Source organism: Caretta caretta, chromosome 9, assembly GCF_965140235.1.
Source record: "Caretta caretta isolate rCarCar2 chromosome 9, rCarCar1.hap1, whole genome shotgun sequence".
In the NCBI taxonomy this organism is placed as follows: Eukaryota; Metazoa; Chordata; order Testudines; family Cheloniidae; genus Caretta; species Caretta caretta.
In genome coordinates, this window is record NC_134214.1 from 24,620,562 (window position 1) to 24,644,649 (window position 24,088).

The following is a 24,088-nucleotide window of genomic DNA, read 5'->3' on the forward strand; positions in this document are numbered from 1 at the left end:
AGTGCCAAATTAACTAAAAGAAAGGGCAAAATTCAAAACTGTTGTAAACAAGTGTAACTCCAAAAACTCTTCAGAGTTGCTCCCAGTTACACCAGGTTTGGATTTGGCAAAGGGAGAGGGGGAGATTGAATGGGATATTGCAAGTTTTTAATTTTGCAATACTTCGATCATCTACCAAATTTTTTTTTAAAAAAATTAAGGTCAATTTTCAAACCCGAGTGCCCAAAGTTAGGCTCCTGAATACATATATGGCAAGTTCAGCATGATTTTCAATGGTGTTCTCTGCTAAGTTGTAGGTGCTTAGCTCTTCTGAAAATCAAGCCTCTTTTACTGAAATACTTATACAGTATCAGCTCACAGGATCTGAAAGTTATATCCAAAAGTGAGTAATTAAAACTCCCACAGGAAGTAACAGTTAAGTATTATTATCCCCCTTATTCTGCAAATGGTGAGCTAGAGAAGTTATGAGACTTGACTCTGCCATTGAAATCCTGTGTGATCCTGGTCAAGAACAGAGCATGGAATCCTGACTCCTAAGTCCTTTGGTCTGACTATCAGAGCCATTATTCCCTCCTTTAAAAGGCAAAAACCCTTTTAGGTATTTCCCACCCCCAAATAAAAAAAAAGTCATTGCAACACATTGTCTCATTTAGCAAAATGTTGTGAAATATCAAGCCAATTAGTTGCAATGAGTCTTAAAGGAATTTTTCTCATCGTCTTGGTAGTGTAGCAATAGAGCATGTGATTGGATTTTGGGTGCTCCCTATCAGAAGAATGAACAGCATCCCCCACAGCTGCAATATCTTGCATGAAGGCAATTGCTAACACTAAAGATGGTAGACATGATGTCCACTCGTGGTCTTATCTTTATTTCAAACATTCTTAAACTAAAAAATGAAAGAGGGTAGTGACAAGCAGGGCAGGAAATTATTTGGTGAGTACTTTGCTTAATCTGTCCTCTCACCACGTCACATAGCTTCTCTCAGCTATGACTATAAGCCATGCAGATCATATACAGTAAATAAGATTCAGAAAGAAAACACGTCACAGCAAGGAAAATTCACCCCTAAATCTTAACCTCCTTCATCAACAATGATGCAAAACTTTTACTTTCTGACTGTAAATCAGCATTACTACTTTCCACAAACTTTGCAAACATTCATCAGCTGAAATTTTTTTTTTTAATTCCTTCATAAAGTAGGGAAGTAAAAGGCCAAAGTTTATTGTTGCACTGACGTAAATGTGCAATAACTACAATGGGCTTGCTCCAGATTTACACATGTGTAACTCAGATGAGACTGTAGCTCCTAATGACACTACTGATGTCAGACTTATGCAAATCTTCCAAACATTACTGGATGTACTGGTTTTCAGAGCGCAATTCCCAGTTGTCCCTTCTATTTGCATTTGAAGATTTATATTTAAATCCTCAGCTGGTGTAAACTAGTATAGCTCCATTTACATCAGCTGAGGATATGGTCTGTAGAGTTTATGGGCCAGATTCACTGGAATATTCTGGTTGCTTTGCACCACTCTGGTGACACAAACCAGCCAGAAACCAAGAGTAATTGACCGGTAGGCTGGGCTCATGGCTGCTTTGTATCACCAGAATGGAAAAAAAGCAGGCCAAATGAACCAAGGAATCTGGTTGAATATTTTTACTCAAAACATTTAAAAATTAATATTTTTTTCAAATACTTGTAGATCCTCAGATGAAAAAGCGCTCAATAAATGCAAAGTTTATTCATGAATAAACACTAACGTGGGCCAGTTTTTAAAGGTCAATGCAACGGGTGTATCTTCAGGAATGCACACCTACCTGTTCAACCCAGAAAACCTCACATGTGTGCACAAGTAGTATAAATGCACATGCAAGAACCCTTCACGTTCAAGGGTGATCAACCTTAATATCAACCTGTTATATCAACCTTTTGAAAATCTGGAATAACAGGTCTGATTCTGCTCCCACATAGGCTACCAAGAAGGAAGTGAAGAAACAGACTGACAAAGCCAGAAGAGTACCCAGAAGTTACCTACTACAGGACAGGCCCAACAAAAAAAATAACAGAACGCCACTAGCCGTCACCTTCAGGCCCCAACTAAAACCTCTCCAACGCATCATCAAGGATCTACAACCTATCCTGAAGGACGACCCATCACTCTCACAGATCTTGGGAGTCAGGCCAGTCCTGGCTTACAGACAGCCCCCCAACGTGAAGCAAATACTCACCAGCAACCACACAACAGAACCACTAACCCAGGAACCTATCCTTGCAACAAAGCCCGTTGCCAACTGTGTCCACATATCTATTCAGGAGACACCATCAAAGGGCCTAATCACATCAGCCACAGTATCAGAGGCTCGTTCACCTGCGCATCTACCAATGTGATATATGCCATCATGTGCCAGCAATGCCCCTCTGCCATGTACATTGGTCAAACTGGACAGTCTCTACGTAAAAGAATAAATGGACACTAATCAGACGTCAAGAATTATAACATTCAAAAACCAGTCGGAGAACACTTCAATCTCTTTGGTCACTCTATTACAGACCTAAAAGTGGCAATTCTTCAACAAAAAAAACTTCAAAACACAGACTCCAAGGAGAGACTGCTGAATTGGAATTAATTTGCAAACTGGATACAATTAACTTAGGCTTGAATAAAGACTGGGAGTGGATGGGTCATTACACAAAGTAAAACTATTTCCCAATGATTATCCACCCCCAGACGTTCTTGTCAACTGCTGGAAATGGCCCACCTTGATCATCACTACAAAAGGTTTCCCCCGCCCCGCTCTCCTGCTGGTAATAGCTCACCTTACCTGATCACTCTTGTTACAGTGTGTATGGTAACACCCATTGTTTCATGTTCTCTATGTATATATATCTCCCCACTGTATTTTCCACTGAATGTATCTGATGAAGTGAGCTGTAGCTCACGAAAGCTTATGCTCAAATAAATTTGTTAGTCTCTAAGGTGCCACAAGTACTCCTTTTCTTTTTAAGTCAATGAAGGTACTGAGAGAGGAATCTGGCCCTGTATGTCTACTTGCCTCAAAAGAGGTGGAGTTTATTACACTGCTCTTTTTTTTCCCCCGAGTACAGAAACACATTCATCAGAGCACTTCTGAATTATGGGTTTCTGTCAAATAAAAGGGCACCTTGTCCCCAACATCTTTGGTCTCGTGTTTGATCCACTCTTTGTGATGACTATGCTTTGATTCATCATCATTGGTCAAGTGGGGTGTTCCCAGTAGATAAACAGAATATAGCAGTTAAGTATAATCAAGGAGACAAATTCTCCCTTACTTGCTGTTAGAAAACAGAACCCTTCATTAACACCCCCTTTGCCTGACTCTTTGTACCCTAGCAACAGTAACTATATAAGTTGACAAAATAAGCAAGGTTTCACCAAAGCAATCAGCCTTAGATCTATGACCTGTTCATTTGGAAATCCAATAAATATAAAACCCATATTATTATTTTGTATAGAATGGGCTAAATTCTGCCCACCAAGGTACTAGTACAACCCTATTGACTTTGATAAGATTGTATCTTTGTACTGATGGGGTGACTTTAGTTCTAATGTATGTGTGTTGCTATAATCTTAAAGTACTATCCAGCCTAATAAACTACCAGATTTTTTTCTTTGCACCTCCCAGGAATACGCTAATGTAAACCAATTAACTTGACTGTTCAGATTCTCTACTGAAAGCTGATGAATCATAAAATTCAAACTCAGGCTTGTGTATCTGAACCAAATGAAGTCTGTGAACCACATAAAAAATGTCAAATAAGAATACGGAAAAAATAATGAATAAATAATCTTAACAACTGGGTCAAAGGTCATCAGATGCACTTTCCCATCCATTATATATGCCGGTATTCTTCCCTAGAAGTTTCTCACAATTTTTTATAGCTCTAAGCAAGCAAGGAAAATATCACATGAATTATTTTATAACCATATGGGATGATGGCCTCATAGTTTATACTGTGGACTTAAATGAATCTATTGTAATTATGGATGTGTCACTGAAAGGGGAATGATCAATAGTATTCTAATCTTCTCTACATTCTGCTGCCCTTTTTTTTTTTTTTTTTTGGCCACCCAAATAGGTATTATTCAGAGGCATTAAAAAGAAACCACAGCAATACAAGATTTATAACATATTAGGTGTTTTTTCATTTCTCTGCTAATAAGCCAATGAAAAAAATCAAATGCTGGGAATGTGGGGGACTTCCTTCAAGGACTAGTAACTCACTTCTACATTACCAGTTTGAATCTAACACAGTTCAGTAGAACCAAAGTTCTGAAAGTTGTCAGGTGCTCTATACAAACTTAGGTTAGTGGTATCAGTGCAATGCAGTCCCATACAGTCCCAGGTGGTAGAGTATAAATCGTCATTTGGTAGTGGAGTTTCTGCTCACTGGTTGCAGTTTAAAGGTGTCAATATAAGGTAAAGTACCACCACCGTAGGTATTCAGGTTGATAGTCTCAGAGTGTCCAAGGATTGACCAGGCAAGGGGAAAATTCAACTGTCACTGATAAATATTAGGACTTGTTGGAAAAATGGAATTTCCATTCCATAGGAAATTCCAACATTTCAAAGAAATTATTTCAAAACTTTCCATGAAATGAAAATTCTGAAAATTTTTTAATTCAGGAACACTGAAATGTTTTGCTTTAATAACATGCTTGAATCTTTTGGTTTCAAAATAATATTTCATATATATAATAAATGCATCATTAAAATATAAAAGTCAAAACAAAATGAATCAAAATGACAAAACTGAAATAAAACAAGAAATTCAAAATGATTCAGTTAGACAAAATATTTCCACAAAAATGTTGTAATTTCAATGAAAATGCATTTTCAGACAGAAAACTGTTCCATCTAAAAGCTTTCAACCAGCTCTACTAAATATGAACTCTCTAAAACAATACAGAGGCATATTAGAAGGATGACACTGGGAAAGCTGCTCTGTGGATAGGGAACTTTAGTCCCCAAGGCTTTAAAACTGCTTCAAGAGTCATACATTCATTTTTAAAAGTGATAATGGATAGAATTTTCAAAAACTGTACCAAGTGCATTAGTATTTGATGATCAGTAACATTTTCAAAAGAGGCCACTGACTCTGGGGGCCTTAGTTTTTGGGTGGCGAACTTACCATCTCAAGTTGGGCATTCAACTGAGATACCCAAAATCACAGGCCATTTTTTAAAATTTGGCTGCAAGGGTCTGCTTGTACAGTACATATTCATATCAAACTCCTACTGATTTCAATAATTACTTGGTGTAAGTTAAAGAGGACTTCAGGATGAAGGCCCCAACTAAAACTATTTTAGTGAATTCTTTTCTGCTATTCATCCTTAATGAACTGCACTGGTTGGCAATTACACAATATTGTGACCGCTGGATTACCTATAAACAATTCTTCCAAGCAACCTGATTTAACACTTATAAATCTTTGCTTTTAGAAAGGATTGTTTTATTACCATAAGTACACAAGGAACAGACTGACCTAAACCAGAAGCCAGGTGACAGCTGCTTTCAAAATTCGAATCTGCTTATTGATGCAAAAGGAGAAAGGGAATAAATGAGTGATTGCTGCTGATTCCTATGACAGCTCTACATAGGCCTTATAACATCTCCAGATTTTTATAGCTAGAAGCCAATTAGCTTTATTTCATACGTAAATGGTAATATAACAAAGGGAAAATAAGAATTCATTGGACTGCATTATCATAAAGCACAAGGCACATTTTAAAAATCACTTCACACACTTCTTGCTTAGTGTCTCTCTCAGGCTTTTTTTATAGCAAAGAATTTTTAAAAAATAAATTCAAATCCATTCAGCTGTGTATAATCAAGAAATATCAAGAAGTGGCAAGACACAGTAAATTTCAGCTGTTCTCTCATCCCTGGTATTATCAATAACATATAATGAGTTATCTCATACATTGCAACAGCTGTGCTGATCAGAGAGATAACTTGCTTAATTTAACAATCCAAACAAATGGTATGAAGTCAGAAGTCCCTGAGGGGGTAAAAAGGCTTCTATTTGGCTATAAAGGACTTTAGAAGTATATGGAAATACCCTAATGACATTTGTAAAAAGTGTCAGGGGCATGTTAATTTATATTTGTCCAGTTTTAGGGTGCTTTTCTCCACATGAACAAATGAAAAGAACCATGAGCTGTTCTTGTTTAACAGTATCATGCAACGTAAGAAGAAAAAAGTACAATGGAATGGATGGCTAGAAATTCCATTGCATGCAAGGATGTCTCCTTTCCAAACAGAGGGGCTGGGATGTTCAGTCAAATGATGGATCTTGTTGGCTAAATATTACATGATGGTTTTATAATGATAAATTTAGTTTTGAAAAGATGATTAATATAATGCCTTTGAACTTTTCCTATTTTCTGCAGAAATAGATGCATAATTTATACAGCACTGAAAAAACCCCAGCTTAACTTTGCAAATATTACCCCTTACTCAAGAGTATCCTAAAATATCATAGCCTGGGCACTCTAACGCTGGAAAGTGGTAGTTGGCATTGTTCTCTCAAATACACAGTCTGCATCTGGACATTCTCTAGGGCTTCTCCTTGCATGTATGAGGAAGACGACTAAGTGCTTCCGAATTTTTGAATCTGCTGAAGTTCATATTCCCAAGTACCTTAGAGTTGTTGATATTTGTTTCCAAACACATTGAAGATTTAAGAGAGAGAAAAACAGAGAGAACCCATTTATGATGAAATTATATATTCAGTTGGAGGCCAAATTGCAGTAACTGAAGGTCTAAGGCATCCTCATTACAATGAACTATTTAAACAAGGTGCATTACATTTCCTATTTTAAGATTGGTTTCAGAGGAACAGCTGTGTTAGTCTGTATTCGCAAAAAGAAAAGGAGTACTTGTGGCACCTTAGAGACTAACCAATTTATTTGAGCATGAGCTTTCGTGAGCTACAGCTCACTTCATCAGATGTTTACCGTGGAAACTGCATTCCCTTAGGTAAAGTCCAACAACTGAATGTTTATTTAGAGGAGGAACATAACAGATAAGGAGAAAGATCCATATAAATATATACCTAAAGAATACAATAATTTTAATTTAGATCTTAAACCCTCATTGAGCCAACACCCAGAACCATGAACTTTCTTGAAGCTCTGCACAATGAAAATATTATGGATACAGAGTGTAATAATGAGTAACTATGCCATGTAAACTATGTACAAAACAAGGGGAAAAATAAACAACTACCACTCGCTGGTTAGTAGTGAGGCTGGTTTCTGCTTGGCCTTTCTTGGCCATGCAAACTGCTGAACAGACATTTCCTTGTTTTATGCAATCTGCATAGATAGGCCTGTAAAGCTAGTCTGACCACAAGAGATTAATAGCTTTAGCCAAATAATGTGGTAACCATGTGAACCATGAGCTGCTCTAGCTTGTTTGTGAACCTCTCAGCAAGGTTCAACATGCCGCTATCTGCAACTTGTTGCCAGGAAACACAACATTGCTTTTGGAATACAGGAAAAGTCAGGTTGAAGTGACCACAAGTGAACTCCATGAAGACTCATATTGACCCCAAACAATCCATATCCAAAGGATTAGGAGGTGTCTCAGACATAAAGAGATACTGTTTGTCAGAGAGAGCTTCCTCCTACACTTCAACCCCTAAAAAGTCTTTTTCAGATTCATTGTACAAAATTAGAAGTCACAATGCTGAGTAAGTTCTGTGTCTAGGCTCATGCTGATAATTATCTTCCAAGGTAGAACCCTCAAGGAACTAAACAGTTGGATGTACAGCATTTGCTAGATCTTGAGTCCACAACAACATAAATCTTTTAATAGAAAGGGTAAAGGATGTTGCAAATTGCTAGTGTGCATTAAGCCTTATTCTGGGGCCTGATTCTGTAATATTGACTAAGGCCAAGATCTCCACTGAAGTCAATGGAGAGACTGAGGTAAAGACTACAGGATCAGCAGCTTGGTGAGGAAGTTTAGCAACTAAAAAGTATTGAACTTATTTATACTCTCAATATGCTACCTCCTCTTTTATCCCCCAAAAACTGAAATGGACAATACCCATTGAGAGGCTGTTGTTTAAAACTGATCCAATTCTGGATGTTCAAAGATCTGTCTCTGTACTTCAGCAAGTCCCTAGCTGGCTATAGAACTTTCAGAGCAGTTCTGACCCAGCATTTCTGGATTTTCCGGGATTACACTGCCTCTCTAACTTTACTCATGGCAACAGATCATAATGTGTTTGACACTAATCCTGACAAATTTCTTTCTGACTAGTTTAGACAGACAGAAACTCCATGTACCAAGATGCCAAAATACTCACCAGACTGGAAATTAGCATCATAAGCGTAAAGGGGGAGGGCACTATTCTGCCAGTTTTACAATCGGAAAGTGGGAGGATTAAAGTGGCTGTGAAGGGGTTTTGAAATTTTTTTTTAATTATTCACTCCTGACACTGATTTAGACTAGCCATCTCATGTGTATAGCAATGGAATTTGTGAGGGATTTTTTTTTTTTAAAAGGAAAACTTAACAAGGAACTTTGTTATTAGCTGAGCTCAGATTTTAGTTACTTAGATCTGTTTTTCTTATTTCCAGACTCTCTCTTTTTTTTTTTTGGCTGATTTATTTGCAATTTTCATAGCCAGTTATATACAATTTAAACTAGCTGAAAAAAAAATGTAAACCACAACACTGTAAAATTAAAATATAGTGGATTCTATCTGATTGAAAGTTACGGTTTTTTGAGGAAAAAGGCATTTTTTTTTCTGAGACTTAATTCCATTTCATGGGTTCTAGATTATTCCCTAAAATATATAATTGCATTTCTTTTTCTCTACCTTGCTTTAATTTTCAATGCAGGTTATGAACTACCTAGGTGCTGGCATTATTTTCCAGGGTGTTCTCAGTAAAAGGGTGAGAAGTTATAATTGATGAGGCTAGGGCCTTAGAGGCTAATTCAGTGCTCAGTAAAGTCAATGGAAAGACTCCCACTGACTTCACTGGGCAATGGTTTGGGCCTCTGGTATCTAAAAGGCAAGCTCAGCATTGTAACTGAAACAGAAACATTTCTGACCCTGAAACATTCAGGAAGAAGGAATGCCACTCTTCAAAGTGTGTGTGTGTGTGAAAAACTTATAGAGATGCAGATACTAGAGACTAAACTCAAGGTTTATTCTATGTATGTGGACAAAAGGGTAGTTCTGCACTCTATCATCAGAATAAGTGGCACTGCAGGCTTCTTAGGCAGGGCACAAAAGATAGCAATAGGAAAATAAGAAAAGATATGAGAAACTACAATATGCAACAGATTTCCTCCAGCATATCTCCAACACTTTGAGCTTTGCATTTATGAGTTCTCTACAATGGCCTTCATTTGAGGCATGAGAGGGAAATATTAAATGCAGCAGACTTACTTTCCAGTAGGACTCATGCAAGTATAGTTTCATTTCCATATCTCAGTCCTCCACTCGAGAAGTGTCTACACTTGAAATGCTACGCAGCTGTGCTGCTGTAACATTTCAGTGTAGGCACTCGCTGTTCTCCCTTCAGCACAGGTAAATCCAGCTCCCTGAGTAGTAGTAGTTAGGTCACAGAAGAATTCTTCTGTGAACATAGCACTGTGTACACTGGGGGTTAAGTCGGCTTAATACACTGCTCAGGGGGGTGGATTTTTCACACCCCTGAGTGATGTAGTTGGGTCAACTTAACTTTTTAGTGTAGACCTGGCCTACATCTTGCATTTACAGGGGTACAGACTTGATAATCTAATAGATCTTTTCCATCACTTATTTCTAACAGCCTGTGTCCTGATCCTGCAATACAGAAGTAAATAGGAATTTTGCCATTCATTTCAGTGGGAGTGGGATCAAGACCAAAGTGAGAACTGAATCTGAAAAATATTTATCCTCTTGTCTTTGATTTTCAGAGAACAATAAACTGTCTATAGAGCAGAGATCTCAAACTCAAATTACCAGGAGGGCCGCATGAAGACTAGTACATTGGCCCGAAGGGCCACATCACTGACACTGCCCCCCCACTGTCCCTGGCCCCAGCCCTTCCCTGCCCCCATTCCAACCCCTTCCCCAAATCCCCGCCCCTGCCCCGCCTCCTCCCCTGAGCACGCGGCTCCCCGCCCCTCCCCCTCCCTCCTGGAAACTGCTAAGTGCCACCAAACAGCTGTTTGGCAGTGGGAAGCACCTGGAGATAGGTAGAGGAGCGGGGACGAGGTGTGCTGGGGGGGCGGCGGGGGAGGGGAGCTTGGCGGCCGCAGGAAATAATGGGGGGTCCCCCCCCCCCAGGGAGCTTTGCGGGCCGCAGCAAATAGCTCCACGGGCTGCATGTGGCCCGTGGGCCGCGTGTTTGAGACCCCTGCAATAGAGGAAACTATGACTTCTAATATGCAGTATGATATTCCTAGGTGAAATTCCTAAAGTTGGAGAATAGCACTTTTAAAAGTTTTGAATAAGAATGTTCACATTCAAATAGCTCAGTTATCACCAAACATTGTATGCTGGTGAAATTTACACCATTCCTAAACTGAAAGGACCAATTGTTTAATTTGAAAAGTTGCTTGGAATTACTAATGAAAAATGTACGTGGAATGTATGTGTTTAACCTGGATTCACATTAACTGAGCATTATAAGTGATTCACACCGAAATAATGCAGCAGTGCTTTCAGTCATTCTGTTGTCCTCTTTAAATAGCTAGAAGTGAGCAGTTTCTAATGCAGAGATAAGTTTGAATTCAGGAGTTGAAGAGCCAATGTTGAACAATACAAGCCATACCAAGATTCTCTGTTGACCACGTTAGTTACTATAGAATATAAGCTTTCATTTTTCAACTTTCTAGTCCCTCTGGTATGAAAACCTTCTAGATGTAAATCCATGTTTGTCAGTCTTACTCAGCCTGCAAACAAGCATAAAATTAAATTCTTAGATTTGGTCTGTGCCTATTGACTAAAAAGGGAGTATTGCCAATAACTCCAATGGGCACTATTGACTTCAATGGGCTATGGACCTTAGGAGAAGTATGAAATGACCCCATTCATGTCAGGTGGCTGTTTCATTCAAGTCTGATAAGTATCACCTTGATCATATTAGCAGAGGCATTCAGATGTTCCAGTACTGTGGACTGAGTGTGTTATTATAGACAGATTTTGAACAAGTAGATTATCCCATTCTTTTTCTCCCAACCTAAAATTCACTTAAACAGATGCTGTTCCCTGGTATGATTATTTATCACTGGGCTAGCATTGACAATGTGCTGCATGCTGTAAAAGACAAAGACAGACCCTTTCCTGAAAAATTCACAGTCTTACAAGTCAGATACAGAGAAGACAAGAGTGTATTCGTAAGGGAAGGAATAATTGGTAGTGGTGTTTCTCTGGAGGAGAGTGGAACATTACTAGTGTTGGAACTTTGACACTCAGCATATAAATGACAAAAAATGGTACTCTGCACAGGACCCAATTAGCTCACTACAGGGAGACTGCAGGCAATATTACCATACATTTCAGCAAATACTGGCATATTTTAAAATCTGAAAAAAAAATACCAATCTGTTCCCCATACGTATGGGAAACAGCATTGAGTTTTATTTTTCTTAATTGCAGTTTAGCTGCGTGCACTTGGCTTTGCTAGTAAGTGAATGCAATTACCTACCGGTACTTCACTTTGATCCTGTCATTGTCTGGGTTGCAGTAGAGTCTTTCCAGATGCTCCTGAGAGTCATTGGTCACACTTTGCCAGGTCTGAGTAGCAGTCCTCCTGATCTGCCAGTGATATGGCAACACAGTATGATGTTTGGGACAGTCACTGCCATAAATACAATTGCCCTGCAGAAAATCCACACAGATCTCTATCTCATCCTCCTGGTGGGTGTGATATTGCAGCTGGTTCAAAAGTTCGAACACAAGATCAAGTGAAGCCTCCTCGCTTTTGTCCTGGAAGAGCCCAGCATTGAATTCATCATTTGGGTTCAAATTGTACTGCATCAAGCAGCTATTCTCCTGGAATAATCCAGATGTGTAGCCTTCGAGTATCTTGTCTGGGCACACTGGACAGGCTGCAGCATCACTTGAGACTGGGTGAAAGGGGTGATGCTGGAATGATTCATTAGTGGAATCAACAGCAGTCCCGGGATTGGTTTCGGATGGGAAGCCCTGAACCCCAGACTGAATCTCCTGCTCAGGGTGACCAGGGGGAGGATGAGTCTCTGGGATTTGACCTTGCACATCTGAAGCTCCTGACATCAGCACAGCCACATTGCTGCCCGGCTGGGGACAAGGGGCACTGAGTCCTAGGGCCTTTTTCACAACGGGTTCACATAAATTGCTATGACCTCCACTTTGGCCCCTGTGCACAAAGACCCCATCCAGGTTCCCAGCTCCCAGCAAACTGGTGAAGATTGGCCGCAAAGCCCTGAGAGTTTCTGTGTCCAGCCTCTTCTGCACTTGCTGCTTCTTCTTGAAGCAAGGCTTTACTGGTGGGATCTTATCAGACAGCCCTATCTGTGGGGGGAAGTCTTCTGAAGGAGGGCACTTCATCCCTGGGCAGTGGGCCTGCTGCACAACACAGGCTGGCTCCAGTTCAGCATCCATCCGACACGAACTCTGCTCTTTCCAAATCACTTTCAAACTCCCAGAGCCTCACAAGAGCCAAGCTAGGGCAGAAGGGAAAACAGGACAGTTAATCTCTCTAATTGTTCAAGGCTGACACAAACAAGATCACTCCTGGAGAGAATTTCAGGCCGGCAACAGCAAACTCCTCCTCTTTCTGTGTTTGTGGGTAGCCCCCAGGCATGTAAAGCATGAAACCAACTAAAGTGAGACTAATTAAGCTCAACCACACACTTGCAGTCTTCTCACACACAGTCTCAGAGACACATTCAGACATGCACACAGTCCCTGGAGGGGGCAGGGAGAATGGATTGAGGGGGACAACTAAAGATAGAACAGGAATGGGAGTCAGGTCACAGGGCTAAATGAAGGGAACCTGACGGGGACACCGAGCAGACAACCCCGGACAGTGCCCACTGCTCCTCAAAGGTGTCAAGGGAGCCAGTGGACGCTGCCCAGAGGAACTCTGCCCAGATGCGCGAACGGACTGAGGAGTGGAAATAGGCCCCACAGTCGCAGGAAATCCCATCAGCCAACCTCCTCTCCCTGGTTTTGGAGCTGGACATTTTGGCCAGGGCTAGGAGGAGGTTGACAAGGAGGTCCCACGACTTTGTGGGGCCACAGATAGGGAGTGCATAGATAAGAAGGGGAGGGAAAAAGTGCAACCAAAAAACACAGGCCTCGCTGTGAGCGTGCCCTTCTTCCCATCCTGATGCATATTACTAAAAAGGGCTTTGGCTCATCATATTGTATAGAAGCAAGCATTGCACTGTTCCTTCTCTCTCTGTCTCATATACACACAGACCCATCCAGAGATTCACACTCTCACACATGCAATGTAATATGTCCCCACCACTTTTAACACGCTCTCATTTTTTCTCTCTCTCTGACACATGTCTTCTCACTCCCCATGCAGATACATTTGCTCTCATACAGTCTCAAATGCCCACATACACACACTTTTAATTCTAGGGTTGAAATTGTGACCTCATTAAAGTCAATGGCAAAGCTCCCATTAACTTCAATAGGGGCCAGGATTTCACCCTTAGTCTTTAAGCAGTACTGCAAATACTTACCCACCACTCCCTCCCACCACACATACACACCACAGTCTCATACATGCCTAGACACTCCCATTTTATGCCCAGATACAGCCTCACACAGTCCCTAATGCCCATATACTCTCTCTCAGTCTGACTCATACATACGTACTGCACTCAATCACCCTTGTGTAACACACCAACAAGCTTGCTTGCCTACTGCACTGCTCAGGAAAGGACATCAAGGAGTGTGAATTTCTCAGGAATAAGGGAAACATTTATAAAAAAATGGAAAAGTCAGTGATTTACAAGAGGGAAAAACCAAATGTTTCCAAAATGCAAATACATAATTACATTTCTAGTGGGTTACTGGAAGACAAAATACTGATTTATTAGCCAAGAGTTTGATATTTGATTACATTTAATTAAAAACTATTCAAACTCACCACATGTAGCCTAAAATCTTACTGTTTAGTACATCAAAATTTATGATTCAATGAAAATATGCATTCAAGTGAGAGTAACTGATTATTCTGAAGCAAAACCTCTGAAAACCCAAATACAATCCAATTATTGTTTCCATGCTGAAGGTCTGTTCTACAAAATGATCTAGTTTTCGTTGCATACTTTTAAAGTAAAGTACTGTATTTATTCACAAACATTTCACATTAAATTGAGTATAGTGTTATCAGGACTGTCAGGAAAAATAAAATAAAATTAGGTAAATGCTGTTGTGTCCTCTGATTTTAAGTTCTTAGGGTTACTTTGAAAGGTGACTCTACCAGTTTGCCAACTAGAACACAAGTTCAGCTGGATCACATTTTTACTCTTCCAGAGTCACTATCAATCAGTTCTCTACTTGAACCATAAAATAACACCTTAAAGCTTCAAATAACTTCAAAGATCCATCTGACTTAGGTTTAAGCCCTCAAATACAAGAGGATCCAGAGTTATGGAAGTTGCATTCTGCTACACCCATGTCTAGCAGCCTGTGTGGTATGTAAGTGGTTCAGGGAGCCTTATGCTGCCGGGGAACAACTGGGGGACTTAAAGACATTTTCAGCTGTATCTTTAATGCTATTTCAATACTGCTATTGCTCACTCGACTACTTTCTGGGTCTGTTATATTTTTAAAAGAACAGTTTGTTATGATTTATAGAACTGAGTTCTTCAACATGTCTATAAAAACAGAAACCAATGGGAATAATCAGCATTACAATCTGTAGCGATCTATATTTAGGCACCTTTCTAACACTACAAAATGACCAATATTATCTTGAAATAATGTTGAACTCAAGTAGCTCTGCGTTGAGACCTTACGTGCCATGTTTCAGCACAGAGACAGGTCTCGTGGGTTGCAAACTAAGCCCCTGACAATTAGGAATCGCCATCATAGAAACCTACTGCCCTTCGCTTTGCTGGGGAAGCAACTCCCCAGCCGCCCTAACAAACAAACCAGCCGAAGACGCGGTTGGACTGGCCACCTGGGGACTTTCTGCCTCCTCCGGAGCTGCGCTGCGCTGCGCCTCCCAGGCAGCGACCCCACAATCAGCGTGGCAACACAACCAGTGCGGATCCTCCCCAGGCTTTGCCCTGCCAACCACACCACTTCTGTCACCCTCTCGCCAACACGCACGGACCGGCCAACCCCTCGCTCAGCTACAGGGAGGCCCCCGCATTCAGGATTAATTTCAAGGCACTTTTAAAACAAGACTCTTAGGCTGGGGACAAGGATTTTACCGCCCGCCCGTCTCAATCAGACATTTACTTTCCCTCCGATCATTTGTTTTCACAATACCTGACCCTCCTGTCACAGCGCAGCCCTGAAGTTGCTCCGTGGCTTACCCGAGAGCCAGCAGCAGCGCCCGGGCTGAGAGGGAGGAAGATGAAGCAGGAGACCGTGCCTTGGGTTTTGTCAGCAGCGGAGTCGCTGCTTGGCTGGAGGGGCTCGGCTGAGCTAGTGCTCTGGAGAGAGCCACAGCCGCCTTCTTCCGCTTGCGCTTTGCAGCGTGTGAAGCTCATCTGGCTCTCAGAGCCTTCCCGCCTGCCGATCTGTACGTGACAAACCACCCATTCCGCCCTCAGGAGCCGCAGCGCCACGGCCCTCCAGATCCCCCTGCTTCTCACATGTTACACTGTAGCTGTTTAAATATTGCTTCCGGAAAGCACTTGCCAGGCAGCTGCACGACTCTGGGAGGAGCTATGAAGAGGCAAGAGATCGGATCTGCACCTCTCCGTACCAGGAATCCACACTCCTCCCTCCTTTAGTGTGTGTGAACGAAACAGGGAGAGGGAGAGAGAGAGAGAGAACGCTCCTGTTTGTTTGTATAGCTCGCATTCTGTACTCTCTGTGCGGCTGAAAGCCCCACAGGGGCTGACTGAAGGGTCACTTTGTTCTGGAGACAGACAGGGAGAGAAGTATGCACGGAAAGACTCCGTTTTCGGTCACATACTGAACAAATCATCATGTTTTAGTCCTCCCCTCCCCTTTCACTGTAATCAGAGCTGCACTTTAAGCAAACAAACCAACCAACCAACCACCCACCCAGTAAAACACAGAGAGCAGAACTGGAAGGCTCCCATAAAGTAATGATCCTGTAATTAACACACACACATCCACCCACCCACTCGCTGGACATAATTTCCTGAGAAAAGAGTCGGCTTCTGCCTGTAGCTTACAATGAGTGTCAGATCTGGAAGGACAAAAAGCAAGGGGCCAGGGGAAATGGGGAATGCAGAAGTGGAGAGGGAGTGATACTATTTACATTGAAAAAAACAAGGAGAAAAAAACGAGGAGGAAAAAAACTTGTGGCACCTTAGAGACTAACTCATATATTTGGGCATAAACTTTCGTGGGCTAAAACCCACCTCATCAGATGCATGCAGTGGAAAATACAGTAGGAAGATATATATACACAGAGAACATGAAAAAATGGGTGTTGCCATACCAACTGTAAGGAGACCAATCAATTAAGGTGGGCTATTAACAGCAGGAGAAAAAAAAACTTTTGTAGTGATAATCAGGATGGCCCATTTCAAACAGTTGACAAGAAGGTGTGAATAACAGTGGGGGGGGGGGGAAGAGAATTAGCATGGAGAAATAGTTTTTACTTTGTGTAATGACCCACCCACTCCCAGTCTTTATTCAAGCCTAATTTAATGGTGTCCAGTTTGGAAAAAAATACTTCCCCAGTTTGGACACCATTAAATAAATATAAAGGCCCCATCCTATATTACCTGTATATTACACCACAAATTCTCACTGTAGCCAATGAGAGTTTAGGGTTTGCACAGAATGTAGGATTAGGTCCCCAAATAGCTATTTACATGTGAATAAAATATGTGCTTAGATGTATATGTGTGTGAGAGAGAGATGGGTTCTATTCTCTTAAAACTGAATAAATGTAACATGACCTCAATCCTCATGGTTTAGGACAGTGGCTCTCAACCTTTCCAGACTACTATGCCCCTTTCAGGGGTCGGATTGGTCTTGCATAACCCCAAGTTTCAACTCACTTAAAAACTACTTACTTACAAAAATCAGACATAAAATTACAAAAGTGTCAAGGAACACTATTACTGAAAAATTGCTGACTTTCTCATTTTTACCATATAATTATAAAATAAATCAATTGGAATATAAATATTGTACTTACATTTCAGTGTGTAGTGTATAGTATATAGAGCAGTATAAACAAATCGTTGTCTGTATTAAATTTTAGTTTGCACTGACTTCGCTAGTGTTTTTTATGCAGCTTGTTGTAAAACTAGGCAATAACTAGATGAGCTGATGTACCTCCGGGAAGACCTCTGCGTGAGCATACCCCTGGTTGATAACCACTGGTTTAGGAGACACAAACCCCATGGATGAAATCCTTGGCCCCAGTGAAGTCAATGGCAAAATTCCTATTGACATCAGTGGGGCCAGGATTTCACACACATGTGGATCTGTGTGGAGCCCCTCTGAAGTCAATGAGGTTCCATGTGGGCAGATCTCTGGACCAGGTAGAGCCCCTTTTACTGTAATGGAGCACCATGTGGCACAGGCATGGGCCTACACTGAGCTCATTGAAGAATTGGGGCTAAAGCCATTAATTAATATTTGTACAGCATTTTAAAGAGGAAAACATTATAGAAGTACTATTACTATAATATACAAGCAATTTGGTCTTTTCTGCATTTTTCTTAGGATATCTTTATCTCGCATATTTTATACATGGTTTTGTAAACAACACATTTCTAATTTTGCTTTTGTGCACAGCCGTTACCATGCTGTCATTTTTGTTGCTATACTTTGTGCATGTGCCAGAACATGACAGATTAGTTCAATATGTTGGTGCCATTGGTTGAGATGTTTCTATGGCGAGTCACATGCATATATTTGATTAGTGGGTTTCAGCAGAAGGCCTGGCTATGTGTCCATCAACTTCAAGGGACTTGATAGCACCAGAATTCCATTTACCTGCGGGGTAATTAACTACCCAGTTACAGTGAATTATAATAAGATAAGTAATACAACATAGAAGCCATTGTAGTGTAATTAATATTTTTTTTAGACAAGGGCTCAATCCTTCACTCCTTGTACACCCAGATGCCTAGTTACTTTAGTGAGAGTTCTGGACGCAGAGGAACATACAGGATTGGGCCCCAAAATTGTGTAGGTCATTTTTAGATTAAATAACTAAACTCAGACTGTAATTTGAAAATATATCTTTTAAATGCAGAGAGAAAAAATATTCTATGTCATTGCTATATTAAAACTAAGGGATTTGTCTTCATAAGCTGGGGGCTGACTTCATTTGAGAGTAGCATATTAAAGAGTGGATTATAAGGGTATCCCATCTGTAGCATAAATGAAACACAAATCTTCATTATAATTATTATTACATATTTATGGAGTGCTGAGTTTCCAAAATGTTACACAGGATCAAGCCTGTAGTCTTTGTAACTACACTATACTTTGACTAACAAAACAAGAGCTTTACAACATGCAGAATATGGAATATGCTGCCATGTTTGCATTTATGTCAGACTGAACTAACTACACAGCTCAGTTTATTTTTTAAAAACTACCAACACAGAAATTATCTAATCTGCTTGGAACAGCATATTTTATATGTAAACTATAAATAACACATACGGTCAAACTCTGCACTTAGAGAAGTATGCACAATTCCCACTCATTTCAGTGGGGTTGACAGAGTGTAACTCAGGTAAGAATTTGGCCCAGAGTATCTATCTTTCTGTAGACAGACATAATTTAAGGAGATACAGCCTGGCACAGTGCAGAATCACACAGCACTTTCAGAGGCTACAGAGCATACAAAGAGAAACCATGAAGATATGATCTCATTTCTATTTACATGTTTCATGCCCTTGGCAATAGCAAGTGTGTTTTAATTAATTCTTTCAAATGGTAAACTGTATCAGAGTGCTGTAATTAATGATTTTGACATCTAAGTAATGGAATACTCAGTATGTGCACTTCATTTCTATATTGGAGTCAGAGAGAAAGCTTCTCAGTTTTAGCCTCAAATGTTCCTATTTAAAAAAAAAAAAGAAGGGTTCAGGCTTCAACATGCATCCTTCTGATAAAAATAAAATCTCCTTGACATTTGGATATTTTCAGAATGACATGTATAATTTCCCAAAACACAAAGCACCACATTAAGCTGATCTTACTGTCATGGAGGGAAGCTAAAGTGGGTGCAACTTGGGAGAATGCTGCAGAAGGAGAAGGGGGAGCAGCAGATGTGCTGCTTACTTCCTTCCCTCTTATGGCCCTCTGAAATTCAAATCTACACAACTGGGGCTCTGTAGATCTGGGTGTGGTGAAGAAAGGTGAGTCAGGAGCCAAGAAAGAATCACTCTGTGGAATGCTTCTATCCTAACTCAATGTACTTCTACTGTCTATCCCAGCAAAAGAGAATGCTCATTATTTCTTTCCCATAGCTTCTACCCCAGCCTATGAGACAAATGTAGGTACACCCAATGGCAGCAAGGCTCACAAAAGACCCCTCTTGCCTAGGGTTACCAGGTGTCTAGGTTTTGACCAGTCTGGTCAAATAGGGGACCTGACAGTGTCCAGTCCATACTACTGACCGGACACCAAAAGTCCAGTTACCTCAGTAACCGACCACAATTGGCTTCCTTTGTGCCGCTGGGAGGGCAGGAAGAGCAGCTGCTGCTGGAGCAGCACTCAGGAACTTCCTTGCTCTTGTAGAAAGAGGTACCAGTGGCTGGCACCTCGGGGAGGGATCCTGAAGGGCAGGGCTTTTGAGTATCGATACCGGTGGCTGGGCTCACTGCCCGGATCCCCTTCTTAGCCTCCTTTGTGTCTCCCCTCTGGTGTGCTGAGTCCTGTTCTGCCCCAGTCACCCCTTCACTCCCGGAGTGCAGCTCTCCCTCTCCCATCTTGCCCCAGTCACCCTCCCAATGCAGTTGCCCCTCCCCCATGCTGCCCCAGTCACCCCTTTACTGCTCAGCTGTCAGGGGAAAGGAGGTGGAGAGAGCAGCAAATGATGGGGGTGGGGAGGGCCTTGAAGGAAGAGGCAGAGCAGGGGTGGGGCATTAGGGGGAAGAGGTGGGGCAAAGGGCAGGGGAGCTTCTGGCACTCAGTGTCTGGTTTCCACAAATTAGAAAGTTGGCCACCTTATTCCTGCCATGGAGGCCCAAAAAAGTCGGATCAATCACATGGATGGTGGGGACGTGCATGTGTTCTGTCTGTGTATGTTCTCAGGATCCTTTCTGCAATCCCATCTGCTTGATCTGGATGCTGCAGAAGAAACTATGAGAGGAGACGCTCAGGTTTCTTCCTCCTCCTATTGCTTTTTGGGGGAAACAGAGTTATCCTAGAGAATCTGAAGATAAAGCAACTTTTTGAGCTACATGCTCCTACTTGTAATAAAAAGGTGCAGAAAGGGCTAAGATTCCCAGAACATGACTATCAAACCGAGCTGTGTTACTAAATAGATATTGTGCCATCAAGTCAGGTGGAAACAATGTTAGTAGTGGGTGTCGCCAGAAACACCTACTGAAAAGATTAAAAACCCATAGCTAAACTTTGGGGGATGCTATGTAGCAGGGCTCTACTACAGGAGCTGTTGGGCAGAAACTGCAGCAAGGGGCCATGACATATGAAAACATACAGCAAACTTTTCTAAATCCCCTGGTGTCGGAGTTCAGATTCCCATCACTTCACACACCATTTACAGATGGTCTCTGTATGCTCAGACACCCTCAGAAACATTTATGTTTGGCAACACCAAGGCACAGGGTTTTTGCTCACAGCAAGTTAAGTCAAAGCAGCATCAATTTATCAGATTTCTGCAGTGATTTAGGGCATGATCTTTTAAGTGTATAGGAGATTTGACAATTACTTTTACAGGAACAAGACAGGACCCTTTCTTTATTTTTCCAGAGCTAATACTCTGGATTTGTCCCACCCACTCAAAGACTTCCTCAGATTATGCCCTCTTTCTGGAGTTGGTAGATCTTTTCCAGATTGTCCACAGTTTTGTATGTCAGAATACTACATAGGAGATTTTAGTTTATGCATAGAACTTGGAGGCAAGCATCATAGCATGTTACTACACTTTCCAGGGCACAAACCATGGAAGCATATGGCCCTAAGTTTTTAAACATACATTTTTACTGACTTCTTAATAATTAGGAAAACAAGTTATTGAAGCAAAAAATACTTTAATCCTTGAAGATACTTTTCCCAACTGCATTATCTAGTTTAGTCATTTGCCTGAAACTTTGTGTTTATATTTTCATTTTTTCAAAATATGGGAATGGTGAACTTTGAAACTACTGAAAAGAAAAGGCTCTGAATGAAGGTCTTGTTTAGCACATATCTCTGTATAGCTCCTGAGCCGGTCCCTTCAGACAAAGGTGTTGCAAGGTCAGCATGCAAACCAGTTTGTACAGTAAGAAGGCTACCTTCCTTTGTGAAATTACAGTGTGATCATGAGTGAGTGCATGTTAAGAGCTAAGCTCTTGTTATTTTAAGAGCTTAGCTTCTAGAAACAGAAGCTCTGTGGCTAACACCCATACTAAGAAAGCCCACATAACACTGAAGTTAATATAGAAAAGTAGTTTTGAGGTTATTTATAAAACTTGGACTCACCTGCTGCTTTTCAGTAGAGGTTCTCAAAGCATTTTACAAAGGTCAAGCTTCACAATACCTTTTGAGGTACTTAAGCATTATTGTTCCCACTTTGGAAATACAGGTTAAGTGATCTCCCAAGTTTATACAACAAGTCAATAGAAGCGTCAAGAATACAGTTCAAGGATGGGATCTTGTCTCAAATTAAAGTAACTGCAAGATTTCCAGTAACTTTAATGAGGCCAGAATTTCACACCAGGATTCCTGTATCATTTCCTTGATCTAACCACCATTTCATATTTTTCATTTACTGTATATAGTAATTTTCACAACTAGCTCTACAAGTGCTTTAAAAAATGGGAAAGTATCATTACTGTTGTAAAGCTCTTTGAGATCTACGGAGACAAAATGCTATCTAAATGTTAAATATTATCAATATTACACAATTTAAACGGTCTGCTGTATATTTTTACCAGAAAGAGTGAAGTGACTCACCCAAGGTCAAACAGCAAACCACTGGCAATGGGAATGGAAACTAGGTCTCCTGACTCCCAGTCTACTGCCCTTTCATCATTGTAAAGGATTCTGTAGAATTGCCTTTTTTCTTTGCTGTGTAGCAGCTCTTATGAAAAGGTGAGAGAAAGGAATGGATAAACTTCCTGTTCTCTTTAATTAAACCACTGAGTAGCTACTAATTATTTATTTACAGTAAGAAGTGGAGTACAAAGCCAGAATTACTTTAATATTTGATCAAAACTCTCCTGTCAGCGTTTCACATCCATTAAATATAATTTGCTAACGTTTAAAAGCTTTGGATAAATGAGATGTAAATACATTGTGCAGAAGCCAAGGAGTGAAGCTAATTATCCAAGGAAATAATACATCTATACAAACTTCTATTTATTAACAAGCTGTCACTCTGTACAAAGTAATCAAATAGTGCCTTTTGAGGCCTGTGCTTGATAGCCTCAAAAGGCACTATCTCGTTAACCTCTGAGGATAGGACAAGAAGCAATGGACTTAAATTGCAGCAAGGGCACCTTAGGCTCAATATTACGAAAAACTTTCTAATTGCCAGGGTATTTAAGCACTGAAATAAATTGCCTAGGGATGTTGTGGAATGTCTGTCATTGGAGATTTTTAAAAGCAGGTTAGATACACACCTGTTAAGGCTGCTCAAAATAATACTTACTCCTGCCGTGAGTGCAAGGGACTAGACTAGATGACCTCTCGAAGTCCCTTCCAGTCTTACAATTCTATGTTTCTAAATGCTAATATCGACCCCAGTAATAATAAGAATGCCCTAGCCCTGTTCTGATATGGACATGTGCCAGCAAGTCAGGTTATATACGTTCCAAGAGAAAAGGAATGTTAATTATGCAGACATTAAACAAGTTAACAACTGGAAAATGAAACTCAGATATCTCAGTTCCAAATGTCAGTGAGAGGTTCTGAATCTGGTAGATTATCTTTTGGGACTCTAATTTATTTGGGTCCATTTTTAGTGCAAAATACTTCATAGTTTGGGTTTTGTTAGACTGCCACTTTTAAAAAAAGAAATTATAGCATTTTCTATAAATAAATAATGTGGACTTCTGGCAAACTCCAGTTCCTGGATGTCTATTTCCACCTGCCCTCTTTATCCTAGCCTTGATAATTGTAACCCTACAGCCTGTGATTTTAATTTTTGATTTTCAAAAATCAAACAATGTACTTGGAATGCTCACATGAAGGAAAGGAAATAAAGAAGATGAAGATCAGTCCTGAATGTAATGGAGATCCGCAGGAGGAAGGCAGCAAAGGTTTGTGAAATAGGTCCAGGGCAATAGCTTTAGCTATGGTGCCACCTAGTGGGTGAATATTGACCTTCTCTACACTGATCATTTTCATAATTTTTCCCAATGTTGCTTTAGCCTCGGTGTAGCTGAAACTGCAAGGTCCAAACAGGATGAGGTGAGATTTTCAAAAGCTCTCAGCATTAGCCTAAAATTGTTTCTAAGTCTGCTTCCAATCTGAGTGCTTAGTGTTGACCTACCTTTGCTCCTACTGGGAGCTGTGACAGAGTGAGAGTAGTCTAGGGCTGGCTCACCACTCTGCATTTTGTAACCGTCCCACTCCCTGCATGGGCCAAATTGGAAGATAATTGATTAGGACTGGGTGATTAACCAGTTAACAAGGGGATTCATCTTACTAGCTGGGGACTGATAAATAGGAGACAGGAAGAAGGACAGGAAGGAAGGGCAGAGGAGACCAGGATCTCAGAGTGGTGAGACCTCTCATCTCCT

General features: G+C 40.8%; 1 protein-coding gene across 3 annotated transcripts in view; it reads right to left on the bottom strand.

Moving 5' to 3' along the window:
• TIPARP (TCDD inducible poly(ADP-ribose) polymerase) overlaps nucleotides 1–24,088 on the bottom strand; it is a 61,130-nt gene that overhangs the window by 20,577 nt on the left and 16,465 nt on the right. The window contains exons 1-2 of one of the 3 annotated variants that reach the window (XM_048862845.2): nucleotides 15,539–15,839; nucleotides 11,698–12,697 (exon numbers count right to left, since the gene is read on the bottom strand). In XM_048862845.2, the coding sequence (XP_048718802.2) occupies nucleotides 11,698–12,635 (938 nt within the window). In that variant the 5' untranslated portion in view covers nucleotides 12,636–12,697; nucleotides 15,539–15,839. Of the gene's footprint in view, nucleotides 1–11,697; nucleotides 12,698–15,491; nucleotides 15,840–24,088 lie in introns of those variants that run through there. The other 2 variants (XM_048862846.2, XM_048862844.2) reach the window with 2 other exon arrangements.